We start from the raw sequence: 24,881 nt of genomic DNA on the forward strand, positions 1-24,881 counted from the left end.
GTGTACTTAACGTTAGGCTAACAGTAACAGATAGGCCTACTGGTAATAGGTTGAGCCTACTGTGACAACAGTGTGAGTTGAAACTGAAAGTTGAAACCGTAAGAACTGTAAGATGAAACTGAAACCTAGCACAGAATTCTTTATGTAGTAATCAATACTAATGTGTGAAATAACTTACCAGCATGAATACCGGAATCAATTAAACCCATACAAAACTGTTACGTTTGAGTTTGGGAATTCACCCAATTTGACTTCAAAATGACAGCAGTATTACTGATGATACATCTTAAGGGTTTCATGTCGAGGTGATTTTTAGACCACGCCTACTTAGTGAGACTCTGTTCAACCCTCCGAAACCGTGCTCCTTCTAGGTGGAGTTCTTACACCGGTTTTATCACTCGTCATCGATATTTTTAAGAAAAGTCACCCAAAAGGAGGTTTGGCACGAAAACCAACGACTTAACTTATCCACTCTCAACGCCCAGTACCCTTTCATCGAGACTGTTATCGTGTGAATGATTACGTTGTTACGTCAAATGTATTGGAGTCCATTGGAAAGTGTGCAGAATCGATACATAATCGTAGCCAAAAAACGAGATGAATGCAGATACATTTACGTCTTTTTATATACCAGGCAGCTTTAATAGATCGTGTAAACCTTGAGACCTACTGAGTTTATAACTTAGACAACAATGTCACGCAGTTAAAGTATATGTATCATTCCAATCCAATCATAATGTTTCGGTGGTCTACAACTCATGGACTTTTAAATGAAATGTAAAAACTTTAAAAAGGAGAGGTAATATTTCATTTCGAACGAGTCAACATTGTTGCATGAATTAAAATACCTTTTTTTTTACTGTTTTCCACCGTTGGCAGTTAAGATTGTGGTGTTTAAGTTACCAGTTGGGTTGCATGGGGATATCAGACAAATATGAAAACGATCAATGAGCGGTTTGTATAAGCCAGTACTCATGAAACACTTACGGGTTATACGAACAAGCCGAATGGACAGTGCAGCTGTATCAGCACGATTTGCGTGGGGATAATCGAAACATAAAAAAGATTCAATTTGTCACCTTAGCGGTCGAAAGTCCCACAAACATGTCTAGATTGATCAATATTACCTTCGTCGTAGGTAGTTCATTAAAAATAACGACTTAAGCGTGGTTACTTCGAAAAAGTGGAGAGTTGCAAATAAATGTTCTTCAATAATAATTAATCATGCCAATTTGGCATGTTCGGCGCGGTGGCCAAGTGGCTAAGGCGTCGGTCTCGTAAACCGAAGATCGAGGGTTCGACCCCCTCTCGCGCCTGGAACTGACAAGCCTTTTTTTTTTTTTTTCCCCCCCTTAGCACAGTATTTTTTTCAATCGCTCAACCTATACTTTTATTACTGTCTATGAGACCATGGAGGTAAAACCTGGTGTTACCTACTCAGCTTGGAGTTCCCTCATAGGAATTGTAAACACTCCAACAAGTACTAAAACTGTTTGGTTACGTAATAATATTGCGTATAGCGTGAACGTTTTGCTTACAGCTTTAAACTGGCGAGGTTAGGGTTTCTTTCTAACAGAAAACGAAAGTCGCAGTAGTTACCATTACTGGCTATTCCAAGAAAATTAAATGTACCTCACTCTCAGAAAAACGGTTTCCATGTGCCTATATCGACATGGAGATTTCGAGCACGAAAACTAGTTTCACAACAGTAGCGATCGATACAGTATGAATGGTTCAGTAAAAGCTGCATATTCCAAATTGGCAAACTTACCCGTTTACTTTTTCTTTTCTCTTTTCTTTATCGCTTAATAATTTGATATATGTCTTTCTTTTCTTTAACTCGTGTCGTACTCAAAAGACGTATATATATAAAGAATATGCTACTTTATGCTTAATGCTAGCCTATTAATTGAATTAAAACAAACAAAGAGAATTGAACCCAGATGATTTCTCCATAAATCTTCTTTTTGTCTGGTCAAATACTAGGACCATTCAGCTAGTATCGGGTGCGGATCCAGGAACTAAGGAAGGGGAGGGGCGGATGGGGGAGGGGAGTGTATACCCCCTTTCAAGCACACAACAACCTTACGTGCATACCTATAATTGTAGACCTAATCTATAGCCTAATAATGTATCAGAATGCATCACTTCACGTCTAAAATGTACACCCCTTCTTGGGAGAGGACCTCCACGCCCCCTGCAAGGGATTCGGGTTCAGTGACCTCCGAATCACACCCTTTCTTTTGAAATTCCCGGATCTACCTTTGAGTATCGCAGCTCAGTGACCGTTGTTGAACTCCCCCCCCCCCCCGATTGTGGCCAGGGTTCCTATTAATATCATTGTGAGTATCATGTGCTAGATATTGTTCAGTACAGGGGTCAACTTTCCCTACACTATACTGGTTTATATCAAACTTAAGTTTGATTATGTAATGTTGAATGCTTACAATAAAAACAAAAGATAACAAGATTTGCTTTCAAATTGATGAATCTTTATTTTACAGCAAATGCAGGGCTGGAGAAACAATACAAATCTTGATGGAAGATATTAGGACAAAACAATAACATCAAAGTGATATTCAATGAAAGCATCTATAATATTCATAACTATATAACTATATATATAAATATATATATATATATATATATATATATATAACTATATAACTATATATATATATATATATATAACTATATATATATAAATATATATATATATATATATATATATATATATATATATATATATATATATATATATATATATATATATATCGTATTTCGATATATATCGATATATATCATAGTTTTGACGTGTTGTCCTGTTAACACTAATACATTCAGTCTGTCCCTCTAGAACCACCACAGTTTTCAAATATTGCAAGTTACGTCAATGCAGTATCTCGACAACGGTTTAACACCAATATATCCATATGCATATTAACTTAACTTGTCATCTCTACAAACAAACAAAAATCGTATTTTTGACGTGTTGTCGTGTTAACACCAACACATTCAGTCTGTCCCTCTAAAACCACCACATTATTCAAATATAAATACAATATTACACAGAACCATTGCCAAAAATATGAAAAAAAACTACAGAGCATAGCTTATTAAACGTGGATTAAGTGATAATAGACAGTGATAGTGTGGACAAAACATCCCTAACAATGGCCACTACCAATTCAGCCCAAATAGTCATTTCATTAATAATTAAACACTCTGAAAAGTTAGATAATACAAAATAATATATACAAAGAAATTGAACCCATTAAAAGGTGCTCGTTGATACTTTGTGACTGTAAACCAAGTAGTCCGCTCGTCAGAAGCAACACAAAAGTCATAACACAGACCATACGAAATAAAGGCATGGTCGCAGCCCCATGCCCCATAGAATTCCCACATAAGCCCCATATAAGCCCCATATAATCAATGTACCTTGATTATATAAAACTATATGAACATTTATTTCTAGACACTAATAAAATATGTGTATTAAAAAAAACACTAATTTAACGGAAAGAATTTTCTTACGAGCTGACGTCATCTTCATAATAATCATGATTGCCGAGTACGTCATTGGACATGTTAATCCAATTTGCATGTTAAAATATCTAGAAAGTCACTGTAAATGTTCTGTTTTTGTAGACGTATCATAAAGTTAGTTATCATCTGAAGTTAAAAATGCAACGTCACGGCCACGCCGCCCTCAGTTTTAAAAATCCTGTATCCCACCGCTGACACCACCGCTGACACCACCACTGACACATCGATCCACCTGCAACCGTTTCTTGTGCTCTCTCTCCCCGAGAATATGGTAAGTATAATGTATCCTTCACAATTTTGCAACAAGTACCCGGTCCATGGGTTTTTTTTTTCAAAAACATCAGAATGCTACACTTGCTTTTAATATCTCATTGAAGTCTGTTGGCTTAGCCACATTATTTACAAAAATGTTTAAAAGAATTGACTGTTAAAGAATGTCTTCGTTTTGAAAGAAATGCTCTTCATTAGACAAAAGAGGATTATTTTTTCTAGAAAGTCACTGTAAACTTTTTGTTTCGTAGACGTATCAAAAAGTTAGTTATCATCTGAAGTTAAGAATGCGCCCTCACTATTAAAATCTTGTATCCCACCGCTGACACCACCGCTGACACATCGATCCACCTGTAACCGTTTCTTGTGCTCTCTTTCCTCTAGAATATGGTAAGTATAATGTATCCTTCACAATGTTGCAACAAGTACCCGGTCCATGGGGGGGGGGGATGTTTCAAAATACCTCCGACTGCCACACTTGCTTTTAAAATCTCATTGAAGTCCGTTGGCTTAGCCACATTATTTACAGAAATGTTTGAAAGAATTGACTGTTAAAGAATGTCGTTGTTTTGAAAGAAATGCTCCTTGTCAGACAAAAAGAGCGTTTTTTTTTTGTTTTTTTTTTAAGATGACCGGATATGAGATCACTAAAACGTCTCAGAGTGGTGACTAAACGCAACCTTTCCATGAACTTTGTTAAGTGCTGTACACGCGGAGACAAGTCCAGTATTCATCTGTGGCGGACCGCAACTGAAAACCCCTATAGGGCAAACCTATGAATGAAAACAAGCAAACGAAGACATATCAGTGACGTTAGGAGACAAATTAAAGTATTTTATTCAAACTCACACTATAACCTCGATATCAAGCTTGTCAGAAATTCAGGCTTGGTTTAAATTTCTGTTTAACATTATGTGAATAGAGACATGCCTAGTTTGAACTCAACACATATCTTATAGGCCATATTGCAACATTTTGTATGAATATTTCAGATCCCGGTTCCGTCTATTGCACATTTAACTTTACTAGGGGATCTATTGAAATGTGATGCTCTTACCAAATAGCACAATGTCATAATGAACGATGTACCGTAAATTTCCATATTCATGAATTATTTGGAATAATAAGAAAATACAAATGCAATATCTCGACTTTTAAAGATTGGACCAAATATTTGATTATGTGTAATCTCGCGCAGATATATTCGCACGCATTAGACGAAAGGTGGAGCATAGAGCGCTCCAGTTTCTAAGTTTCAAAAGGGAATTACTGCTTACCCCACTGTGGTTGTCTTTGATAGATTGTAAAAATGAAACAAAGTCTGGTCTTCCAAAATGAGTTTCTGAACGTAGTCCGGTAAACAGGGATCGACTTGAGACCTTGTAGAAGTGGCGTTCACATACATACTGTAAAATGGTAATTAATTGGATGTAAAACAAAAGAATGAGAAATAGATAGCATAAAGTCATTCGAGAGAGTACCTGCATTGATAATCAGAAATGTCCAAGTTTGTAACATGAGACGGGAGAAATCAGGGGGGGTAGGAGCCGGGGGAACTGGGGGCACGTGCCCCTCCCCCTTACTTTATACCAAACTAGCAAATGTCCTTTACTGGCAAATAAAATGTGCACATTTCATGAAGAACTGTCTTTTGGATATCTTAAGCCTTTGTTAATTTTAATATTTTATTTTAATTATTTTTTTAATCTGTATATGCTATTTTTAAAATGGCATCCCATATCTTGTTGTAGCATGGTTAACAATAAACAATCTCAATAAATAGTACTGATAGCATACTAACACATCATATATATTTAAGTGATATGGCCGTTGTGTATCGGTTTATAGCATAACGAGTGGTGGTTGTGGAATGAGAAAGTGCCCCTCTGATGTTGTGCCCCCCCCCTCCCCACTTTTTGGAAGCTTCCTACCCCCTGAGTGAAATAATAATAGGGGAATGGGGACGACAGTAAACAAGGGGTAATGGGATGTCATGGAATGGGACACAAACTAACAGTAAAGGTTATCGGAATAATTGTGTCCTAATATAATATACGCAAACTATAACAGAGCAAAACGGTGAGCGTGGCTAACTATGGGACATACTGCACTAATACACAAAATAGGTACTACCGTGACATTAAACGGGAGCCAAGCTCCTACTGGTTATCAGGATATCCTCTGTCATAATATTGGACACAAAGTATTAATTATGGGATTGATCAGACATTAAGTTTATAAACTTGTATATATCCAAGAAATCTTTTTCTGAGATTACACAATATATATTAATAAGTACAGAGTTGATAATAGCTTATTAATTATTTGTGGAATATATAAATATTCTCGACACTATCTCGAAAAGTTGACTGTTAATTTCAAGAACCAAAAAAAAATCAAACTTTCAAGATTTAAAAAAAAAAGGATGAAACTGTTGAGGCGAATTCTGTGATAAAGTAATACAAACAAAAGTTCGAGAAGAAAATGCCACAAATTTGAGATATCGTTGAGAAAAATCAATACTTTTTCACATGTACTTAAAGAATATCCGTATAGTCTACCAAATTTGAAACGAAGGAACGCTGCATTTTGATTCTTATTTTTGATCACTTGACCACGTGATCATTTGATCACGTGATCACTTGATCACTTGAGGTAGTGATTCTTAATCAGCAAACTCTCTCTCTCTCTCTTCGCCGATAGTGTAGTGAATGAATGATGACTTACCAACATAGTCGTTCGTAAGTCAAATTCCTGGAAGAACTGAGTAATGAAGATATGTGACTCGACAAACATATCCTCGTCGCTTTCCTCGACTTTACGAATGATATCTGTGAACCACTCGAAGTGTTTCTGCGTTCTCGTCAGCCATATGAAGTAGACCTGCGCATTGATTGATACAGAGAAGCATTGGATATACGTATAAGTGAGTGAGATCATCCACATCTGGAATATATATAGAAACCCACTTTTAATATACAAGCTACAGGCAAGCATTTTACATAACATTGTGTATCCAACCAACGTTAGGAAAAGTTCGTGCAAAATTTAACAAGTAAAATTACGACAGTTTAACCAATCTAGAAGTAATAGATTTGTCCAAATTGTCTGCATTTTACTCTGACCGAACTTTAACAATCACTGGTTGGATACATACGTACCCAGTGTCAGGGACGTAGTCAGGGGAGCAATGGGAGCGATCGCCTCCCCCCCCCCCTTCCACCTCCTTTGAGTACCCCGAAAAATAAAAACTTAACGAAAAGCAGGAAATGTCATTGAAGCCCTCTTTTCAGGTTAAAGGACGCTAAGCGACCCTTCTCAATCTTTTCCCTGAAAGTTCGTCTGCTACGTAATACAATACTCTTATGATTGTTTTATTTATTTCCTGCAATGTGGGAGGCATTTTGGGCCAAAATTTTCTTTGTACATCATGGCGCTCCGTTAAGTGTAATAATGCTCCCTTTGTGAGTAGTGCCCCTTTTAATATTCTGCCCACCCCCCCCCCGCTCCCCGCCCTTTCAAAATTCTGGCTACGTTCCTGCCCAATGTTTGGTTAGACATTTGCTCAACTTAGCTTTAATTAGTACGATACTACGTGAGTCAATCACCCGTATGTCAAAACTTAACACAGAGTATAATTTTACTGTTATTAATATTGTAAAAGTATATAAATCATTTTAAGTTCTTTTCTTTTTTAATGCAAACTTGGTAACTGCTTGAAAGCAATTTATATTTTCAGAGATATGTTTTCTTTGATCACGGATGCAGCTAAGAACGCAATCACCATGCAGTTGACCCCATCATTTACATTAATGAATTACCGTTACGATACGCTTGTTATGGTAGCGATCGTTCTCATCCGGTCGTATTTCTTATCAACGACAATAATCAAACGTGTTTTGAGGAATAGAAGCCAGTTTAGCGTAATGATGATAACTAATTAATTTGTTACATCAGCCAATACCACAAACCAAATGAAATGGTGCAAAGCGGGCGAAAAAAAAGCTTTAATTTTTTACATATTATTTTTAAACAGGTTTTCGTCAAAACTGAAAGCAGTTCATTTCACACCCTTTAATTATGAATAGCCCCATCAAGTAAATCGACAACTCAAATAAGTTCACCGTATAGTCATTGGTTCTGTCCACCACCTTTTACTTTATTGTCATGAAATGAGCTAATAAGCAGGAAATTAACAACAACAAACCAATGATATAAATGATAGTTAATTCAATCAATGATGGACAAAGGACAAGAAAAGGAATAAAACAAATATTAGGAATAGAAGATGTTATCATAGAAGCACCGATATAATGATTATACCTAAATCTTTGGAGATTTGCTTTAGTTTGTGGCGTCCAAAAAAAATAATAATAATAATACTCATAATAATGAGGTTGTTACTGGTATAGCATTGTGTGTATACCGTAAGTGTATATTGACGTACTTACATGTATCATTGTGTTCACACTGAGTGAATAATGACGTAGTTACTGGTTGCATAGCGTTCACTCTGAGTGAATAATGAGGTAATTAACTGTGGTATACATGGAGTATTTCAAAAATTAAGACTCATTACGCAGATTAAGTTTTTACAACGTCGAATTGATGATAGTGTTCAAAAGCAGGCCATGACTCAAAATTCAATCTTTTCATCGGTGCTGAGGACCAGCTGGGAGGAAAGGGCTTAATTGAGACGTTAAATCATCGTCCCATTCCTCAAAATTGTTTGGATAATGCAAATTGATGAAACATCGTTACTAGGGACGTTACAGAACTGTTCAAATTGCATTAAGTCGCTAAAAGCCTATACCCTTCGGGCGTTCTGCACCCTTGCGTTCGGACCGTTCCATTTTCATACTATTGAAAGGTACATCAGGATTTCCACGTTCAACAATACCACGTGACTTTATGTCAATTTATTTTCAACTACTTTAACTCTGACCTGGCATTTGCTTTCAACTATTATCGCGGAAGCCACTAAAAATACGTCCAAATTAAGCGTGGCTGGTCGTTGTATTCCACCAGTACCTTTCAATAGCCAAACGCAATGCTCAGAGGATGTGATCTGGCGCCAGGCAAGCATAGTGAAGTAGGGAGTTCCTGGCTGTTGTATAGCTTTAATGAACTTAAAATATTAAATCGCAATGTTGCCTATTGCAGATACAACGAACATTTGAATAGCGGACTTCGTAAACAAACGGCGTTTAAAACGAGATGCGGGTAGGTTATGTTACTAACAACGTTTCAGAAAACATGCGCGAAGATGACATTACACCCTGCCAAACAAAACGCAGGTGAGGTGAGGTGACGTGGACAGCCTTCCAGATGATACAAGACTACGTTGCCGATTACATTTGAAACGATCGATACGAGGGGAGATGACGTTAAGAACAACGCTTCAAATTATAGGCGCGAAGATTAAAGTATGTTACTATCAACGTTAACGTTTCAGAAGACAGGCGCGAAGATGACTTCATAGCAAACCTAGCAAACAAAACTCGGGCAGATGAGGTGGAGAGCCTTCGAGATGCTTCCACATAACGTTACAGACTACGTTTAAAACGATCGATACGAGGGGGGGATGACGTTTAGAACAACACTTCAAATTATAGGCGCGAAGATTATGTTACTAACAACGTTTCAGAAGACAGGCGCGAAGATGACTTCATAGATAATCTGCCAAACAAAACGAGGGTAGATGACGTGGACAGCCTTCTAGATGCTTCCAGATAACGTTACCAACCACGTTTGAAACGATCGATACAAGGGGAGATGACGTTAAGAACAACGCTTCAAATGATAGTTGCGAAGATTATGTTACTAACAACGTTTCAGAAGACAGGCGCGAAGATGACTTCATAGATAATCTGCCAAACAAAACGCGGGCAGATGACGTGGACAGCCTTCGAGATGCTTCCAGATGACGTTACAGACTACGTTTGAAACGATCGATACGAGGGGAGATGACGTTAGAAAAACGCTTCAAAGGATAGGCCAAAACATTATGTTACTAATGTTACTAACAACGTTTGCAATGATATGCATGCGGCAAGATGAAGATTTGGACAACACTGCCAAATAAAACGCTGGCTTTATGGACATATTTATTTTATTTTTATTTCATTTTATTTTATTTGTGAGTATATGTTGGAGTGACGAATGACATCACAGAACACAACAGGTATCTATGAATGGGTTGTATCCTTACCATGAAGTGAAAATGAGTTAGTACGCAAAGCGTTACTAAATGAGCGATGAACTTTTCTTCATTAAACGCATCATGAAGACATTATTACCTTTTTAATTTTCTTCCATTTATATCGTTTCTCCTGCTCAAAAGTGTCAAAAGAAAAAACACATTTTTACATTGAACAGACTCGATTGATTTCTTCTTTTAGCAAGGATTGCAGGAAATTATTGCAAAAAAAGTCTCAGCCGTGTATACTGTAACAGAATACTGTAGTTACCATGTATGTACTATTTATAATCTTGTTCACATTTCATCGAAGAATAGAAGGTCCTCGAGAATTCTACCAAAAAGCTTCGTCCGATCACACAGCTTGCCAACAAATAATCGGTTAAGCAAACATGTCCAAAACATTCCAGTTGATCAATCTTGAACAAAGTTTTGGTCGGTAACTGGAATAAATTCTAACTAAATTTGAAGACTTCCTGTAAACTCTCACCTTGAATTTGTATTACTCCAATGCGTTAGTGTTGCATGAATCAACGACTTTGTGAATCGGTGGAGGGGGGGGGGGTGCAATTTCCTTTTAGGGCATTCATTTTAGTCTAACAAGCAGCGTAATTCAGGTGCGTATCCAGGGGGGGGCGTTGGGGGCGCGCGCCCCCCGGGTAAGAAAAAGAGAGAAAAAAAGAGAAGAAAAAAGGAAAAAAGAGGGGAAAAAAGAGGAGGAGGAGAGGAAGGAAGGGAAAAGAAAAAGAAGAAAGAGAGAAAAAAGGAGAAAAGGAGGGAGTAAAAGAAAAACTCGAAGACACCGGGAAGAGAAAGAGGAACAGTTACATCATTACAGCGCTGAAGGGTAGCCAGTGACGGATCAATGATTTCGTAAAAGTGTGACTCACCCTACCCCTTACACCGACAACTCCATTTTTTACGTTTCCATTTTCCTCTCTCACTAATGATCTATATATATACTATATATGGTCTATCATAACGCGTGTGTAGAATTGTGCTATGAAACCAACTGTGGCTGGTCTCGAACTCGACCGTGTCGTCGGGGAACATGACGATTTTTGGGATGGGGGCGACCGACCGCCCCCCCCCCATTCAGCATTTTTCTAAATGATATCGCTAAGTAATTTCAAAATAGAAAGTGCTTAGATGCAACTTACAAGGCCTGGGAATCGCCTGGTCATTTCCAGCGATCTGGGAGACATTTTCGGCCAAAATTTCTTGTACGCTTCGCGCTAACAAATGGTCCTGGGTAGTGCCATTTCCAGCGATCTGGGAGACACTTTCGGCCAAAATTTTCTTGTACGCTTAGCGCCAACCTATGGTGGCGCTACGCTTAGATAATTTGCCTACAGGCTTCGCCCCTCCCTTGGCAAATTCCTCGCTACGCGCCTGTTCGAATTTGTAACGCAAACAGCAGATATCACATCATATGAGTGAGCATGAAAATGGCGTTCCAGGATGAAAAGCCTCAAAACTGTTCGACTTGCCTGGAAAAATAACCAAAAATTTTCGCGCGCGAAGCGCGCGTTCAACGGGTTAATGTCAATATCATATAAGCAAGCACCGGTTATTACATCGCATGCCATCATGTACCGTACGGTCCGTTCAAATTGCGCAGTATACCGCGGGATGCTAATGTAAACAACGACATGTCTCATGTAGATGTATAAAAAGCATGGAGGTCCAATTATGTCAAAACTCTCTTTTACATTAGTAATGGCGAATTAGGGGCTGCACCCCGCCGCGCAGTGGCGGAGCGTCCATACGGTCAGGGGGGCGGATGCCCCCCCCCTGACGGACTCAAATGGACTGCTGGCGCCTTTTCCAGCTCTTTACCACTTTTTACTTATTCTACATTATTCACTTTCTTATTGCGCTCTCATCTACTTATTGACATTTGTCATATTTTGTTGGTGTAATTTGGCGATGACACCTTATTCTTCGTTTATCTGCAAATTAGCCAGGACCGGAAAGGGTCATTTCCGGCGATCTAGGGAGTATCTTTACTCAACAATTTTCTGTACGCTACGCGCCAACCAGTGGTGGTGCTCCGCTTAGATAGTGTCGAAAGCGCCCCTACAGACCATTCTCGCCCCTCCTGACCAATACCCCTAGCTCCGCCACTGCCGCTGCGCCTCCTACGCCTATGTGTGTAGTGTTCGGTTGAAGGAAATATCTGCTATTTTTTCATTTCCTTCAACCAAGTTTTATAATAGCCGTTATAAGAGGTTTTAATATTTGTACACCAATAAATTAACTGTGTCTGAATTTTCGAAAATTTTTCACCAACATTCTGCATCGAACTTCCCTCTACTCGTGCAATTTTGGCCGGTTTCTTAGGGGTTGAAGGAAGTTTTTCTATATTGGTTGTCCATAGATGAAATTTTGTTTTGAAGTAAGATTATTCACGAGAAATGTGAATTTTCTAATTCTGAACAAATATGGGGCTTAAAACCTTGAAAAGTGGGGCTGACGGGTATTGTGGGCCGCGACGTAGAATCACATACAAATGCAAAGACCCACAGGAGATGCGATCAGGTCGAATATGATGTGTGCCGGGTTGACAACCTTCAAAAAGGTTATGGATGGAAAAAAAAAACTATTAGGAAATACTTGGTTCTCAGGCAAAAAGTGTACATCTGGTTGGTCATTTCAAGCCCGAGAAGTGCCGTTTCCGGTTATCTGGGGGGTATCAAAATAAGAAATTTTCTTGTACGCTGCGCGCCAACCGATGGTGGCGCTCCGCTTAGATAGTAATTCGCGCCCCCCGGGTTTGAAAATCCTGGATACGCGCCTGTAATTGAATGACGTATCATGGACTGATCATATCTATCAAACCGTATCTCATGTAGCTGTTTCATTCAAACCGGAGGGTAACTTGCAGAAGGTTATGGATGGTGTAAATTGGTTAGATGGCAACTATGCTACATTGTCCAGTAATTCTAATCTAACAAGCCGCATCTCATGTAGTTGCATGTTTTCTCTCAAACTGATGATATAAATTGCAGTGGGTTAGGTACAAGTTTACATTGGTTATATAGATGACATCTATGCAAACATTGGTTAGAGATCAAAATTACTGACACCATTTCTATAGTTTACACAGGCTTTTTTCGTTGGCTACGTTAAATCAAAACTAGCTCAATTTTCGTTTCCTTCAACAACAAACAAAGTACAATACCTTTTTACATGGAAACTGCGCCCTCTTAGCAGAGTTGTGAACAATGTCCTTCAGAATAGATGCAAATGGTGTTACACCTATACCCGCGCCAATCAGCACAGAGACTTCAAACTTAAACCAGTCTTGATGGCCCTCGCCATAAGGTCCATCGAGGAATATCTGAAACGTGGAAAACATCACAATCACAATGTACTCTGAGCGATCACAAATATGGACTGACGTATGTTACATCACATACTAGATTATTGAGTACTCACATTTCACACGTGAAAGGGTACAATTCTATATATGAGTACCAACATTACCCGAGATTGCTACGGGATGGCATATTTGTCTTTCATCTGCCAATAAGATAACCTTGGGGCCTCGCATACAAATTTACTGTGGTTTTCGGAACAATTTCGGTGAAAGGAGATATTAAAAGTTGTAAGGCCTGGATTGCTGCCTTACGTAGAAAAGTACCTACTTTAACCTTTATATTACGGGTTGCGAGTAACTATGAGATACTTTTTTCATTCATATCCCCATGGTAGCAGGTTAATCTCACAAGAAAATGAAAACGGATGTCCAAATGAATTGGTAAACGGAAGAGTACAGTATGATTATATAAATATATATCTATATATATATATATATATATATATATATATATATTTATATATATATATTTATATATTTTATATATATTTTCATTTTCATATATATAAATATATATATATATATATATATAAAGAACCTAACACAATTATGACTATACCGTCTATTCTATTAAATGCCAATTTTTTGAAATTCCTCGTGTATTTCATATTTTCAAACTTAAAATTAATCCAGTTTTGCGTCTGAAAATATTCCAGACAGACCACTATCGGGTCACCTCGTGATGGAAATTATCAAATTGAATCGAACTATTAACTATTATACTCATAAAACAAACGTTTGAGTCTTCTATAACGTCTGGATAGAGCAGACGCTATATATATATCACGCATTCATATTCATATAGCGTTGACTTACTTTGGGAAGTGGCTTATCACGCAAAGTTTCCGGGTCGTACACTTTACGTAGAGCAGTGGTCCATGGGCCTACTGCCCTCACATGGACTGATAGGTTGTCTTCATGAGGGGCTGATGTCAATGTGAAAGGATGGTACTCATGTGCTCCGAGGGCACTGCAAGCGATTCGCACCCATTGTCCAGACTTGTACTCAAACGTCGATGGTCTAGTAAAGACAACGTTGGTGACCTCTGTACAGAGAAAAAAATTAATTTCGTAATGAATATACTTATAATTAATTATTAAAACATTAATAAAAAATTAATTATTCATTCGCAATTAATTAATAATTAATAACTAATTAATTTATACAAGTATTGTAAATCCTTAATTTTCCTTGTTTCTTGTCTAGCTTCTCGCTCCTTCTAGTTGATCAAATAATTTTGTAATGAATATACTTATAATTAATTATTAAAACATTAATAAAAAATAAATTATTCATTCGTAATTAATTAATAATTAATAACTAATTAATTTATACAAGTATTGTAAATCCTTAATTTTCCTTGTTTCTTGTCTAGCTTCTCGCTCCTTCTAGTTGATCAGCCTTTATTATACTACTTCAAAAATGTTTTCCCGATAAAAGTATAGACCATTGTTCACCGGCTAATACAATAGCGTGCGCAAGTTGAGGGAGTGCATGGCATGTCAGTCGGAGGAAAAACTTTCAGCCTGGGATTTTTCAATGTATTAGTATTCATTAACACAACCTTGTAATTAGAGACCTAATTTTTAGATTAAATATACTTCAGTATGCACCATTTAACCTGTCAACCTCTACATAGGAGTCACATTCAACGACCACATAGGCGCACCATTTATAGGTGAAGGAAAGAGTGATCCGCATACATCCCGTCCATTCAGAACCTATACCTTAAACCATTTGAGGAAATTTTGGAAGCTGCCACCCCTTCCCCCCCCCCCCCACCCTCCTCCTCAAAGCTTTGAAATCCGTGTGTACGTCACTGGGTTAAATTTTGAAATGTATTATTACCTGATGGTAGAAGTTGCGCTTTTAACACTGGTATCTCGACCTTTCTACGGCTAACAGATATGAGTTTGTCGATCGTGAACATAATCGCAGGGAAAAGAAAGAACTTGAAGAAATCGGGTGTCTGGACGAGTCGGGCGCTTCCGTGGACAATGCACAAGATGAATAGCACTATGTAAAGCTGATGAGCGGTCCAAAAGAATCGGAAGACTCTTCGTCTGGCATAAGGTGTTGCGAAGGTGTACATCACAGTAGCCACCATCACTAACAACACACCAGAGACGCCTGTTGAATACAATAAAGAGAACAATTAAGGTGTTGCAAAGGTGTACATAACAGTCGCCACCATCACTAACAACACACCAGAGACGCCTGTCGAATACAATAACGAGAACAGTGGGTGGTCAGACCTGATGATGCTAGAAGCCTGACGGTGGGTAATGGATGTCTTGTGAGGCTTAGAGGCCTTGTGGGGCATGGATATCTTGTGGGGCTTGGAGGCCGTCTGGGCCTAAGAGGTCTCATGGTGAAGCTTGGAGGCCGTCTGGGCATGGAAGCATTGTGGGGCATGGAATCATTGTGGGGCATGGATGCATTGTGAGGCTTGTAGGCCTTGTGGGGTATGTAGGCCTGTTGGAACGATTTGGAGGCATTGTGGGCCTAAGAGGTCTGGTGAGGCCTATAGACCTGGTATGGCATGGACGCCTTGTTGGGCTTGGAGGCCTCGTGGGCTTGGATGCCTTCGGGGGCTTAGAGGCCTTGTGGGCCTTAGACATGCGGTGAGGCTGGAGGTCTTGTGGGCCATGGAAGCCTTATGGGGCTGGATGCCTCATAGGGCTTGGAAGCCTTGTGGTCTTTGAGGCCTTGCGATGTATGTTGGCGGGGGGGGGGGGGGCGATTTGGAGGACTTGTGGGTCTAGAAGGTGTAGTAGGGCTTGGCGGCATGGTGGGGCTTAGAGGCCTGGTGAAAATTGGAGGCTTGGTGGGGGCGTGGATGCCTTGTGGGTTCAAGGGTTTGATGGGGTTTGGGGACTGGATAGGGTTACATGTAAAGTGAATACCTCTCTTTCAGCTATTGATGAAGCTAAAGAAAACGTTACTTGACCGCATTTTCGGTTTCCATACAACGTATTATAGATTCCTGAGCTAGGTTACCAATCAAGTTCATGTCTTGGCGGCCTCTTTTTATGGTATGGTTTACAGTGCCATCGATTAAATCTTGAAAATGGATTAAACATATTTACCTGTAACTGTGCCCCAAACCCAGTGGTGAAATTTTGGCAGTTCATTTGACCTAAGAAGTAGAGAACAAATAAATAGGTTAATTAGTACTGACTTTGAATACCCTAATTCTAGCACGATTCGTGATCTATACAATAATTGGTATGCTTATATTTTAGCCATATGTTAAGAAATCTCGGTTCCATACTTCCACATGCAATGAATCTTTGTATTAACTGCCTGTCCTCTATACAAAATATAAAAGTTTTTATATGACATTCAAAGTTATATACTGTACATTGTAGTATGCCTAATGTAACGTTATATACTAAATCATATCAGTCGCATTAGATTTACAAATATGAAGTTGTTCTGTTTGGAATAATAAAAGTAAAATATAAATATATTACCTATGAAAAGTTGCCCGAACCAAACACGTGACATCATCAGCAGGCTGCGATGTCACGTGTAGAAAGTTACTGAAATGACCTAATGCATGGACCACTAGAAGAGCAAAACGAGAGTAAAGAATGAAATGCGTGAGAATGATATATATATATATATATATATATATATATATATATATATATATATATATATATATATATATATATATATATATATATATATATATATATATCACTTTGAACCATATTAGGAAGTCAACAGCCGTACCAATGTAGAGTCTGGGGGTGTCTCTTGTAAATTTTATATTAAAGCATCGCGCCCTCGCTTATTTCGAATACCGTTCGTATCTGACATAACTTGTCTCTTTTTGAAGATACACGCACTCGTTTCAAATTAGGACAGGCGTTGTGCTTTTACTGTGGCAGGGCTTGACTGAATACCAAGATTTGTCTCTTAATGACAATTGGTAATCACTTATCAATTAATAACTAGATGGACACATGTGTCCTTGTGTAGACCCTGCGGAAGTCCTGGGAGCAGTAGAGTAACCACAGCAGTATTAGGACTGGCGAAAAAAGTGAGAGTAAACTTTAGGGGGCCGGGAAGATATGGAGGGGGCCCTGGTAAATATCAAATGAAGAATCGTAAATTCTTATTTTTTAGGATGAGTGTACAAAGGAGCCTTATTGACATAATTGTACCCGGGTCCGACCTGGCTCTCGACATCTTTGAACATTATAACAGGAAGAAGACACCAAACATATTACATGGAGCATTTTGATACAACTAAACATTCACTCAAGATTGAAGTTTTTTTCTCAAGCACAATAAAATAACCCTATTCGACAACGAGGCTAAAATGGTTGCATAATACCCCCACTTAGTTCTACCTTGCCCCCACCCCCCCCCACCCAGTGGCGGAGCGTCCATACAGTCAGGGGGCGGATGCCCCCTGACGGACTCAAATGGACTGCTGGCGCCCTTTTCAGCTATTTACCACTTTTTACTTATTCGCGATTACTGACTTTTTTATTGCGCTCTCATCTATAGACATTTGTCACATTTTGTTGGCGATGACACCTATTTATTCTTCGTTTATCTGCAAATTAGCAAGTCCCGGAAAGGGTAAGTTCCGGTGATCTAGGGAGTATCTTTACTCAAAAACTTTCTGTACGCTCCGCACCAACCTGTGGTGGCAGCGCCCCTACAGACCATTCTCGACCCCCTGACCAATACCCCTAGCTCCGCCACTGCCCCACCCCTAAATTCCATCAAACAAAATAGATATTGTAACCTACCAGAAAAGATGACTGCCAAGTAAGCTACGAATTTGTGGAAGGCCAGAGATGAATCCAGTGGGATATATTTGCTAACCACTGTCTCCCTCAGCTTAGTTATAAAGTTTCGACTGACTGTCACCAACAATGTTGAGAAGGTAAACATCTGAGCTGCTGCTGCACCTCGAGTAATTGATAGTCCCAATCCAGTTACGGCCCGCATTCCTTTGTGTTCACTTTCATATGTGTACACTAAAAAATGAAATTGTGAAAACATAAAGAGTTCTTTCAACTATACAACCTTTCAAAATCATCAGTATTGCTCTTTTAAAGATGATAGTCAGATAAATGGTCACCCATTTGGCCAAAATACAAAATACAAATTGCAAGGCCTGGGAAGTGCCATTTCCAGCGATCTGGGAGGCATTTTCAGCCAAAATTTTCTTGTACGCTTCGAGCCAACCATGGTGGCGCTACGCTTAGATAGTTTGCCAGGCCGAATTTATAGTTTCGCCCCTCCCTCGGCAAATTCCTGGCTACACGCCTGATTTGATAGCACAATTCTACTGTGTTTGTAATTGGTGAGGCTGATTGGCGGGATCGTCAAGTTGTTAACGTATTATAAGACGAAAACACACATAACTATTGATCCGGACAAGAAGTAGTTGCAAGAACTAATTGTAATACGACGGGTTGTGTTGCACTTTGCGAGGTTACATCGTATCCAGTTTTACATGATGCCATATGCCTTGTGTCAATACATTCTGATCCTACTTTCTGATCTTACTTTGTTTCTGTTATTTTCTATCTCTTTCTTTAGGGTTACTAGCTTTGATAAACATTTTATGTTTTTATAGTATCCTGTATATACCATTCCTGCAGTTTTTTTTGTATGTCTATGCATATGCGAAATATATTAACTGAACTGAACTGAACTAACACAGAGTACACGAACATAAGAAACAATAAAATATTTCGTAATATAATAATAACAAGTAAATTTCTGGGAGCTTAAAAGATCCAAACTTATCTCTTAATTGAGTGATCCTTACCGTACAGTTTGTAGAGGACGATGCCACAGAGAACTAACAAGTACAAGATCAGACAGAAAATGTGAGACATGTGATTTTCTGTGAATGCAATATATGAGCGAAGCTTTCGCTGGAATGCATTGCGAGGGTATTGCTTCTTGATGGTCCGGATGGATAGCTTTTCATCAGAAACACGGCGTCCGGACGATTTCCTTTTGTAAATGGAAGAAAGGAAGGACAGTGAAAATGTTACTTAATGCAAATCAACAGTTACTATGATGAGAACGTTATAGAGAGACATAATAATGTTAAGTTTTCGTTTAATAATAATAATAATACACAGTTCTTATAAAGCGCAAATACACACTTAAGTCTCAGTGCGCTGATTATTATTAACCCCTGGTCATTGGTAACTTGTCACACCCACACACCAAAGTGTGCACAATTCAATCAATCTCTCCTGGGGCACCACAGTGCACCACAACCACGTGTCCCCCGGGGGACTTCCCATAGGGTGCAGCCACAAACCGGCGCACGCAACTATATTTACAAGTTACCTCGCAGGTCCCCATTTATACACCTGGGTGAAGAGAGGCAATGGAGATAAAGCGCCTTGCCCAAGGACACAACGCAATGATCTGGCCAGGGCTCGAACCTGTAATCCTTAGATCACAAGTCCACTGCCTTAACCACTTGACCACAACGCCCTAAAGTACCATATAATTCAGCAATTCTGTTTTGTACAAAATGTTGAAATTTCTGACCTATTTGACCTCCAATTACAGGCAGGATTGTGTGTTGAAATTGTCCAAAGAATATCATCCACCGCTGATTACTTTTTTTATTTTTGCTAACAATTAATACTTTACGTTTCAAAAAAATAAATAAATGAGGAACTCATCATCCAGTGTAGTTGCAAATTGGTATCACGGTGTGTAGGTGTATCGTTTGGAAGAGAATTGCTAGCTTAAGAAAGACAGTTCGTAATCGTTCGCCAGACAAGACTCATTATGAAGTTACCCTAATGGCGGCACCTCTGTTCCATTATATATCAGTAAATGATGACGCCCTCTCTATCTCTAATGGCGATAATATCGATAGTAAAAAGACAAAATTCGATATGAAGTTACCTAAAATGGTGAGTTTATCTATGGCTACACTTACCTTCGTCAACCATGATAAACAAATTAAACGCAATATAGCATCGACAAAGTATTATATCTGTGTATAGTTGTTGTATTTCAGTGCAAGGTATTTTCGGGTGCAAAAATATTAAGAAAAGATCTTTTTATGTCAGAGATTTTATTTTACCGGTGTATGTATGTATTTTAGATCCTCCTGCAAGCAGGAACTCGCGAAGAAGCCTCATTGACTTATCAAAGCCGCAAGTTGACCAAAGTCAGTCTCTTAGATTCATATTTAACGTCCATAATTATGAATTGTCAATTGTCAACAACTCTGTAACTGGACGACATACATTAATCTTGGAGTGACTCGAACTCGGAACCTTAAGATTGAAAGGCACCGGCGTTAACCACTGAGCTAACACTCCTGTGTGTTGTATATCGTCAGACGTATGATGGAGTACATAAAGAACAACGCACTGTCGTTGGTTAGCAAGTTGACCTTCAACATTGGAACATTGTCGTAAGTAAAAAATTCATATAACACCTTAAACATATTTATTTATTCATACCTGGAGGAACCGGATGAAGTTGCTGCTTTTTTACTTTCCCCTCCATCTTTAAGACTAAACCGGCGTGCCATAGATGAGATTGCTGATTTGCCATCGGGAAGTAGACTGAAACGTCTGTTTTCGGATGATGCCGGAAGGCTACCACGTCGACTGTCGTTTTCAACGCTTTGCATTAAATCGGAACCTAAGCAAAATACAAAAGTAGGGTCCGAAATAACAATAATACTCAAAGGACTATAGATATTGACAGTAAAAGGTTAGAAGAAGAAGCTAAATGGTCCAAGACCAAAGCAAGATAAAAAACAATTCGTGATGAAAGGAAGACAAGCTCTAGGTTTTGCAACATATTGAACTTTCCTAAACAAGTATACCCATAGGCGTAGGAGGCGGGGGCCTGGGGGGGGGGGTGCCCCAACCAAATATCTTTGTGAAAATTCGGGCAATATGCTGAGAATTTTTCGGGCACCTACTGAAGGAAAATAAATTGTAATGATTAAGCTAAAGGAAATGAATAGTTTTAAAAACAATCTCCATGGTAATTAAAATAAAGTTGTAAGCTTGCCCGACTAATTCGCCATTACTAATGTAAAAGCTTATATGATATGTACATTAACATGTTGAGCGAGAAAATTGTTGGTTATATTTTTCGGGCAAGTCGTTACAGCCCCCCCCCCCCCCCCATGAAATTGGGCTCCTACACCTATGCAAGTAGCCTACCTAAATATTAAAACATTAAATATGCAACATTGTTTCTCTCGGACGGACGCTTTTCCACATTTGTATTGACATGGACCTATATTAATGGAGCTCCACGTTATTGATCACGCAACAAAAGCAAACCAACATTTTTATTCCGAAAATGTTAGCCCTTTTTCTTCATTACAGAATATTAAATGAGATTTTACAATCATGCAGGTAAACTGCGATTTTATGAAATATTAAACATCATCTTAACCTAACCTATTCTGAATACAACAATCAAATGGTGACTACCTTTCAATCATAATTACCAGTCCAACGCTGCCAATATATAAATGTCGTTTGACGACGTATATTTTTTTTAAAGTTATTTTACGTAATATTACCTTTTTATAATCTCTTGTTTGTTATAACCTTGTACGTTTATAACCTCCTATTGTTTTTTTTTTATTATATAACCCCCTATTGTATTGTTAATAACCTCTTATTGGTGTTTGCTCTTTTTTTGTGTTGTTATTTTAAGATTAGTTTTATTAGGTTATTATTTGTTTTCACTGTATTTATTTCCTTTTTATCGCTTTTTGTTTTTGTTTTTTGGGGAAGCGCTTTGATACTTTTTGTGATTTAGCGCTATATAAATGACGTATTTATTTATTATAATTATGATCATAAATACCACTGTATTTCTGTGGAAGGAGACTCGTACAGAAAGACAATTACACTAAGAAATAGCCATCCGAGCAAAACGTAAGAACACCAGAAACTGCCCATAATTGTATTATTTGCTGGGTGTCAGTATACGAGACATGAATTAAGCAACCATCATGTAACTTATAGGCGTGCCTTATACCTTTTATTTTGAGGGAAGCATTGCTTAGTTGTTCCATATGTTCTGCCATCAGTGTTTTGAAATCATCAAAAGTGAGTTCTTCTTTATTTTCTAGACCACTGTTGATAAACATGGCAGCTATGGCTTCCTCGACTTGTTCCTGTTCCATGGATGTTCTTGCCATTTCCAGAAGTGATCTAAAGACAAAGAGAAATTAGAAAGATTTAATTTAATTTAATTTAAATTAAATTAAATTAATTTAATTTTATTTTTTTTTATTTTTTGAATAAATTATGTAAAATATATTGCTGTAAAACATTTTTCTCTGAAAATGGTGACAAGAGTCTAAATGAGACTGAGTAGTGCCCTCCCCCCCTCCCCGAGAAAGAATACCCGAACCCTGGGCAATGCACCATGACGGACCCTAGGCAGTTATGAAACATGTAAGTACCATGATACAGCAAGTTGTACAAAACATCAAATATAGCCTGTGAACTACTTTCCATTTTGTTTACTGTACTCTTCTTCCGCCCCAACCCACCCCCTCCCCCCCCCTTGCGTTGACTATTGGTGAAGGATGGAGGGTTTAGTCAACCAAAGTTCATAATAACGATGTCTATGAATCTACAAGGACGACGACAAATTATATGGATAGCAACCTCCTGGAATCATTAAAAAGGGTGTGAAGACTCGCGCAAAAGAAACGTCTAATGCCGGTAATATGACATAGTTTCGAATGAGGTGTAACAGAAGTGTTAGACACCACCATTGATCCCAGAAAATACACACACAGTTTGATACCGTCGGTAATTAGACACTAGTGTACAGTCAGTACATACAGCTACAGTCAATACCCACAGCACAGTGTACAAACGATACAGCGATGGACATCTCAGGTCTAGATAGAAGATAACAAGGTATCACGTTTCATTACCGTCTGCATTTTGTAGCGACAAGAGAAAAACTTCACTTGCAAGCAACGGAAAGTTAACTTTTTCAGAACGCGGCACGCGGTTTGGAGCGAGTCTTCAATGCCTTTAACATTCGGACATTGCCTAGATATATGTGATATCTTACTTTAGCATGCCTTCCAACTCTTTTCTTGACAGTTCTCCGGAATTATCGACATCATACATGTTAAACATCATTTCGAGTTTGTCTTCTGGCTTCCCTGAGGATTTATAAAAAAAAAAATATTAGTTAGTAATAAGTATACATTTACTTTTACAGTAAATAAAACCGAAGCTGTACTAACTTACAAGACTACATTAAAACTAATGAGTGAATGCTTCTGTGGAGTGTTACAGTAGTATGATTTCTGTGTATTGCAGCGTAGCGTAGAGTCAGTGTAGCGTCGTTCTCTGTGTATCGTCTGTGCATTGTTGTTGTAACGCAATGGCGATGTACTGTTGTTGAAGTGCTGTACTGTTGTACTGTTGTACTGTTTTACTGTTGTTGAGGTGCAGTGTAGTGCCAGTATTGTGTTGCTTAGTATTTTCGAATTATCTATCATAATTATGAACGACTTATAATTTTTCTTTTAAATGACCATGTTACACAACTTATCGAGCACCTAAAAATTACAAGATTATTCATGGTTCATCTAGGTTATGTTAATTTGCTAATGATACAGTACTCCCAAATAGGTATAATGATTACATAACATTAGTGCAGTGAAATTAATTCAATTGCCGATTTGCTTTATTATTATGTATGTATTTTAGATCCTCCTGCAAGCAGGAACTCGCGAAGAAGCCTCATTGGCTTATCAAAGCCGCAAGCTGACCAAAGTCAGTCTCTTACATTCATATATTAACGTCATATTAACGTCATATTTAACGTCATATATAACGCATTACTTGAAAATGATTGATAATGCCAGCTGGGCTATTCATGAATAATAATTACCTTCAGCAAATATCACAGTCACGTCCAAGAATTCGCGAAATGAAATCGTTCCATTTTTATCTTTGTCAGCCAGCTCAAACATGAGTTCAACGAACATAGAATCCTGCGTCAGTTTCAGAATATCGGCAAACTCGCTCTTCGTCATCTCGGTGGAGAATATTTCCCGATTTTCTGGTTCGTGGTTATCGTCCATTAAAACGTCTGGTTCGAAAGCCTATAGTGATCAACATGACCAAAAAAAAATTAAAGGTAAAAATGCATTCACCTCAGTTTATCTTTACTCTTTGGGCGTAGGTTACTGCAGTGTGTGTTCTATAGTGTAGTTTCATGACCTGCACTTTCGAAGGTAAACTGTAATGGTAGAACAACAGAACTCAGGGTAACGTCCAAAAAAGAGAGAAAGCGTAATAAGTATAATTTTCGACCTCACCAAATTCTTCCTCACACCCCGCCTCTTCCCGATCAAAAAATACTCAAAACCCTCATTTCAGCACAATTGTCAATTTCTTTACTAAAATTAACTTTTTATTTAATATGGTCAGTTTGGTTTTCGTCCCGGAAAATCT

At 38.4% G+C, this 24,881-nt stretch overlaps 1 protein-coding gene and 1 non-coding gene across 5 annotated transcripts in view; one reads left to right on the forward strand and one right to left on the reverse strand.

The window, feature by feature from the left end:
* The first annotated feature begins 1,243 nt into the window (after window positions 1–1,243).
* Window positions 1,244–1,316, forward strand: Trnat-cgu (transfer RNA threonine (anticodon CGU)). Its single transcript has one exon. It is a non-coding gene; the product is annotated as a tRNA-Thr (tRNA).
* A 1,441-nt stretch (window positions 1,317–2,757) lies between these two features.
* The window catches only part of LOC139973373 (dual oxidase 2-like), a 77,364-nt gene continuing 55,240 nt past the window's right edge, over window positions 2,758–24,881 (reverse strand). For 3 of the 4 annotated variants that reach the window (XM_071979997.1, XM_071979998.1, XM_071979996.1), the window contains 15 exons: window positions 24,316–24,529; window positions 23,485–23,578; window positions 22,429–22,604; window positions 20,880–21,063; window positions 19,205–19,395; window positions 18,174–18,404; window positions 16,878–16,971; window positions 16,491–16,540; window positions 15,250–15,531; window positions 14,217–14,446; window positions 13,203–13,361; window positions 10,119–10,151; window positions 6,547–6,702; window positions 5,097–5,225; window positions 2,758–4,592 (listed from right to left, as the gene is read on the reverse strand). In XM_071979997.1, the coding sequence (XP_071836098.1) occupies window positions 4,467–4,592; window positions 5,097–5,225; window positions 6,547–6,702; window positions 10,119–10,151; window positions 13,203–13,361; window positions 14,217–14,446; window positions 15,250–15,531; window positions 16,491–16,540; window positions 16,878–16,971; window positions 18,174–18,404; window positions 19,205–19,395; window positions 20,880–21,063; window positions 22,429–22,604; window positions 23,485–23,578; window positions 24,316–24,529 (2,349 nt within the window). In that variant the 3' untranslated portion in view covers window positions 2,758–4,466. The remainder of the gene's footprint in view (window positions 4,593–5,096; window positions 5,226–6,546; window positions 6,703–10,118; window positions 10,152–13,202; window positions 13,362–14,216; window positions 14,447–15,249; window positions 15,532–16,490; window positions 16,541–16,877; window positions 16,972–18,173; window positions 18,405–19,204; window positions 19,396–20,879; window positions 21,064–22,428; window positions 22,605–23,484; window positions 23,579–24,315; window positions 24,530–24,881) is intronic. The other variant, XM_071980000.1, reaches the window with a different exon arrangement.

The sequence above is a fragment of the Apostichopus japonicus genome, chromosome 9 (genome assembly GCF_037975245.1).
Source record: "Apostichopus japonicus isolate 1M-3 chromosome 9, ASM3797524v1, whole genome shotgun sequence".
Lineage (NCBI taxonomy): Eukaryota > Metazoa > Echinodermata > Holothuroidea > Aspidochirotida > Stichopodidae > Apostichopus > Apostichopus japonicus.